Raw genomic sequence first — 4,690 nt, 5'->3', positions numbered from 1 at the left:
GATCTCAGCTCACTGCAAGCTCCGCCTCCCGGGTTTACGCCATTCTCCTGCCTCAGCCTCCTGAGTAGCTGGGACTACAGGCGCCCGCCACCTCGCCCGGCTAGTTTTTTGTATTTTTTAGTAGAGACGGGGTTTCACCGTGTTAGCCAGGATGGTCTCGATCTCCTGACCTTGTGATCCGCCCGCCTCGGCCTCCCAAAGTGCTGGGATTACAGGCTTGAGCCACCGCGCCCGGCCAACAAAAATTTTTTAATAGTGGTGGGGGTCCATGTTTACAGGCTGCTCTTGAACTCCTAGGCTGAAGCAATCTACCTGCCTCGGCCTACCAAAGTGCTAGGATTACAGGCATGAGCCACCGTACTGGCCCTCTTCCCCATTCTTTAGCCATAGACTAGTACCTACAAGCTCTATTCCATGTAATCAGTAAAAGCTGCAGTCTCCTTATACACAACTCGCTTGTGAAATAGAAGAAAGAGCTCCCCCTAAAATTACTCGTTTTGTTCACAGTTCAGAGAAAAACACAACAGAAAAAAAGACATAAGAACTGTAACATCGGCCAGGTGTGGTGGTTCATGCCTGTAATCCCAGCACTTTGGGAGGCCGAGACGGGCGGATCACGAGGTCAAGAAAGAGATCGAGACCATCCTGGCCAACATGGTGAAACCCTGCCTCTATTAAAACTATAAAAATTAGCTGGGCATGCTGGTGGGCGCCTGTAGTCCCAGCTACTCGGGAGGCTGAAGCAGGAGAATCACTTGAACCCGGGAGACAGAGGTTGTAGTGAGCCAAGATCATGCCATTGCACTCCAGCCTGGGCGACAGAGGGAGACGCCGTCTCAAAAAACTATATATATATAAATAAAAAAAATTAGCTAGGCGTGGTGGCGCATGCCTGTAGACCTAGCTACTAGGGAGGCTGAAGCAGGAGGATAGCTTGAATCCAGGAGGTGGAAGTTGCAGTAAGCCAAGATTGCACCACTGCACTCCAGCCTGGGTGACAGAGGGAGACTCCGTCTGGGGGAAAAAAAAAAGAAGTTTGCAAGAAGTTAGTCCAAAGGGGTAGTGAGTTACCTCAATCGATTGTTCAGTTACAGATTTAACTCCCTCTTCTACCTGAACAGTTATAAATACATATAAATACATATACATCTAAGTTTGCAGGAGATCAGAAGGCCTGGAGAGATAATTAAGGCCAGCTGCAGCCACTATCAGGTGTAACTTATGACAACCCTAATCTTCAGTGTCATGTAAATTGAAAGAGGGGTCCAAAAAAACCAATGACCAGAAAAACCAAAAGACCCTCACTGGCCAGGTGTGGCAGCTCAGGCCTGTAATCCCAGCACTTTAGGGGGCCGAGGTGGGAGAATTGGTTGAGTTTAGGAGTTTGAAACCAGCCAGGGCAATACAGTGAGACCATGTCTCCACGAAAATAAAAAATAAAAAAAAAATTAGCCAGGTATGGTGGTGTGTACCTGTGGTCCCGGGTACTTGGCAGGCTTAAGTGGGAGGATGGCTCGAGCCCAGGAGTTCGAGGCTGCAGTGAGCCATGATTGCACCACTGCAGCAGAGCGAGACCCTGTCTCAAAAAAAAAAAAAAAAAAAAAAAAGGCCAGGTGCGGTGGCTCATGCCTGTAATCCCAGCACTTTGGGAGGCTGAGGTAGGCGGATCACCTGAGCTCAGGAGTTCAAGACCAGCCTGGCCAACATGGGGAAACTCCATCTCTACTAAAAACTACAATAATCAGCTGGGCGTGGTGGTGGGGTCCTGTAATCCCAGCTACTTGGGAAGTTGAGGCAGGGAGAATTGCTTGAACTGGGGAGGTGGAGGATGCTAATTCTGACTTGGTAGGACTGGGTGGGACTAAGGAATCTCTATTTTCACAAAGTACCCCACAAGCATAAATTTTAAAAGTACCCCAGATGATAATTAAACAGGTGGTCCCCAGACTATACTTGGAAAAATTACTTGGCCATTTGGAGAGTGAGCAAGTTCAATCCTTACTGAAGTCTTCCCTGGGTTACTTCAGAGACTACCAGATGCCAACTACAGAATCGCAACTCAGGGTAACCTCTGGGGCCAAATCAGAGTTCTGTGGTGCAGGATGGAACAGAGTTCCACGGGAAAACTTGGTGCTAAAGTGGCCAAAACCATGTGGGGAAATGAGATGGCAGGGTCAGCAAGATTCCCATCGCACTGCGAGCCAGTGCTTAGGGTGGGGATGGCCTGAGCTGACAGGAAGCCCTCCAGGTTTGGCGATAAGAGGACTGGGTGGAAATCCCAAAGGGAGGAAAAAGAGGAACTGAGGCCTGCTTTTGACGAAGGAACTGAGTGGGAGTGTGGGTTGTCTTCTTGCTCTATAGGGGAAGGAAAGGGATGGGCCTAAGTTATGCTGAGACCTTATAAGGGGGCAACACAATGGGTTCACCTCCTGGCTCCATTCTGACCTCTGACCCTGAGAAATCGTCTCCCTATTTTTCTTAGGTTCGAGGGCTTTTTCCCCGACACAACTCATCCTACGGCACCTGAAGCAGGGAATAGGCCTTCCTTAGGTCCTCTTCTCTGATCTTTGAATCTGGCCCCTCAGCTTCATCTCTCACCTTCAGACCCCTTCTCAAACAAAAAGGACCTTTCTGCTGGGCTCATTTTGACCCCAGTTTCTCCTTTTATGGTTGTCAAGTCTGACTCTTAACACTCTGGTTCCAGACCCTGGAGAACTCCTCTCTCTCTCCTCTTCCTCAGCGGCGAGGTACCACTCCTACCTTTCTCTCACCCCTGGTCTCAGCCTTTCCTCTGTAATTCCCCCAAGTTAGGGGCCTTCCCCAGCTCATCGCGCCTCCAGTCTCACCTTAGAGCCGCCGGTCCCGCTGCCGTCCTTGGCCCGGTACTGAGTCCGGGAGAACTCCTCCAGCAGCTCCCCAAGCCCCGGCTCCTGCCGCGGCGGGTTGCCCGAAGAGGCCGAGGACCCCGCCGAGGCGGTGGCGGCGGCGGCCCGAGCGCCGGCCATGGCCCAGCCCCGCGTCCCGTCAGTGTGCCTCAAGCCGGCCCATAGCACCTGCCTGCACCAACTCCGACACCAGAACCTCCGGAACCGCCTCAGCCACCGCCTTCTACCTCCACTTCCGGCCCCGCCCCGTCCCGTCCCGCCGGATGTTTACTCCTGCCCTGGCCAATCGGAACCCGGGAACCGCGCCCCGCCTACGATTACTGGTCCGCCCCCGGCGCGGAGCGATCCTTGTAGCCTCCAGGGAGGCCACTCGCAGATACCGCGTGATCCGCCCCAAGGGGTTTCCCCTGGGGAAACCGGACTCAACCATTGGGCTGCCAGGGGATGGGGATAGCAGGAAGGAACCATTGAAAAGAACCAGAAGAAAAGCGGAATCAATAATTACAGGGAAGCCGAGCGTGGTGGCTCACACCTGTCATCCCAGCACTTTGGTAGGCCGAGGCAGGCGGATCACTTGAGGCCAAGAGTTCAAGACCAGGCTGGCCAACATGGTGAAACCCCATCTCTACTAAAAATAAAAAAATTAGCCGGGCATGGTGACACCCACCTGTAATCCCAACTACTTGGGAGGCTGAGGCAGGAGAATCGCTTGAACCCATGAGGTGGAGGTTGCAGTGAGCCAAAATCGAGCCACTGCACTCCAGCTTGGGTGACAGAGCAATACTCTGTCTTAAAAAAAAAAAAAAAAAAAATACAGGGAGAGGAGGAGGGAACGCTTGGAGGCAACAAATCAGTACTAGAAACCATAATGGCAGTGGTTACAATATTAAAGCAACATTTCAGCGGGCCGCAGTGTCTCACGCCTGTAATCCCAGCACTTTGGTAGGCCGAGGCAGGCAAATTACGAGGTCAGGCATTCGAGACCAGTCTGGTCAACGTAGTGAAATCCCGTCTCTACTAAAAATACAAAAAGTAGCCGGGCATAGTGGCCCGCGCCTCTAATCCCAGCTACTCAGGAGGCTGAGGCAGGAGAATCGCTTGAACCCCAGAGGTGGAGGCTGCAGTGAGCCGAGATCGCGCCACTGCACTAGAGCCTGGGTGACAACGTGAGACTCCGTCTCAAAGACAAAAACAAAAACACAACATTTCATAAAACTCTTTTCTCCCCCTGCTGCTCACAACATCCCTATGAGTACAGTGCATTATATCATCAGTCCTATTTTATTGAGGTAGAAACCGGGAGTCGGGGGTGAAGCAACTGCCTTGAAATTCTGTGATTAAAAGCCTCTCATTTATTATTATTATTATTATTAGAATATTTCAGACATTCGCAAAAGTGGAGACAATAGTATAATGAACCCTCATGTACTGGTTTTGAACAATAATCAACATCTGCTTATTTATCCTGTTTAAGCAATCCCTTCCCATCCAGGGAATTATTTTAAAGCAAATCCCAGACATCACATTATTTCATCTGTGAATACTTAAGCATTAATCACAACAGATTAGTGCTTCAAAAAAATACATTAAAAATACAAGGCTATTAACGTACCTAAGAAAATTAACAATATTCCTTAATGTGGTCTAATACCCAGTCTGGGTTTCATTTTCTCAGATTGTCTCACGAATGTAACGAAAGTAATTCGTTTTTGGTAAACTTTTAATAGAAGTATGATATACATATAGTATGATATACACCAGCACCCCGGAAGCCCCCTCCTGACCACTTTCAGTCACTATCTACC

The 4,690-nt window shown here is 50.0% G+C and overlaps 1 protein-coding gene across 4 annotated transcripts in view; it reads right to left on the bottom strand.

Moving 5' to 3' along the window:
* Positions 1–3,148, bottom strand: part of MTMR14 (myotubularin related protein 14) — a 53,770-nt gene extending 50,622 nt beyond the window's left edge. For all 4 annotated transcript variants that reach the window (XM_017880325.1, XM_017880326.1, XM_017880328.1 and 1 more), the window contains exon 1: positions 2,847–3,148. In XM_017880325.1, the coding sequence (XP_017735814.1) occupies positions 2,847–3,005 (159 nt within the window). In that variant the 5' untranslated portion in view covers positions 3,006–3,148. The remainder of the gene's footprint in view (positions 1–2,846) is intronic.
* Between the last annotated feature and the right edge of the window lie 1,542 nt (positions 3,149–4,690).

This window comes from Rhinopithecus bieti, unplaced genomic scaffold (assembly GCF_001698545.2).
Source record: "Rhinopithecus bieti isolate Rb0 unplaced genomic scaffold, ASM169854v2 scaffold_12592, whole genome shotgun sequence".
NCBI classification, from domain to species: Eukaryota; Metazoa; Chordata; class Mammalia; order Primates; family Cercopithecidae; genus Rhinopithecus; species Rhinopithecus bieti.
This window is presented reverse-complemented; position numbering and strand designations above follow the sequence as displayed.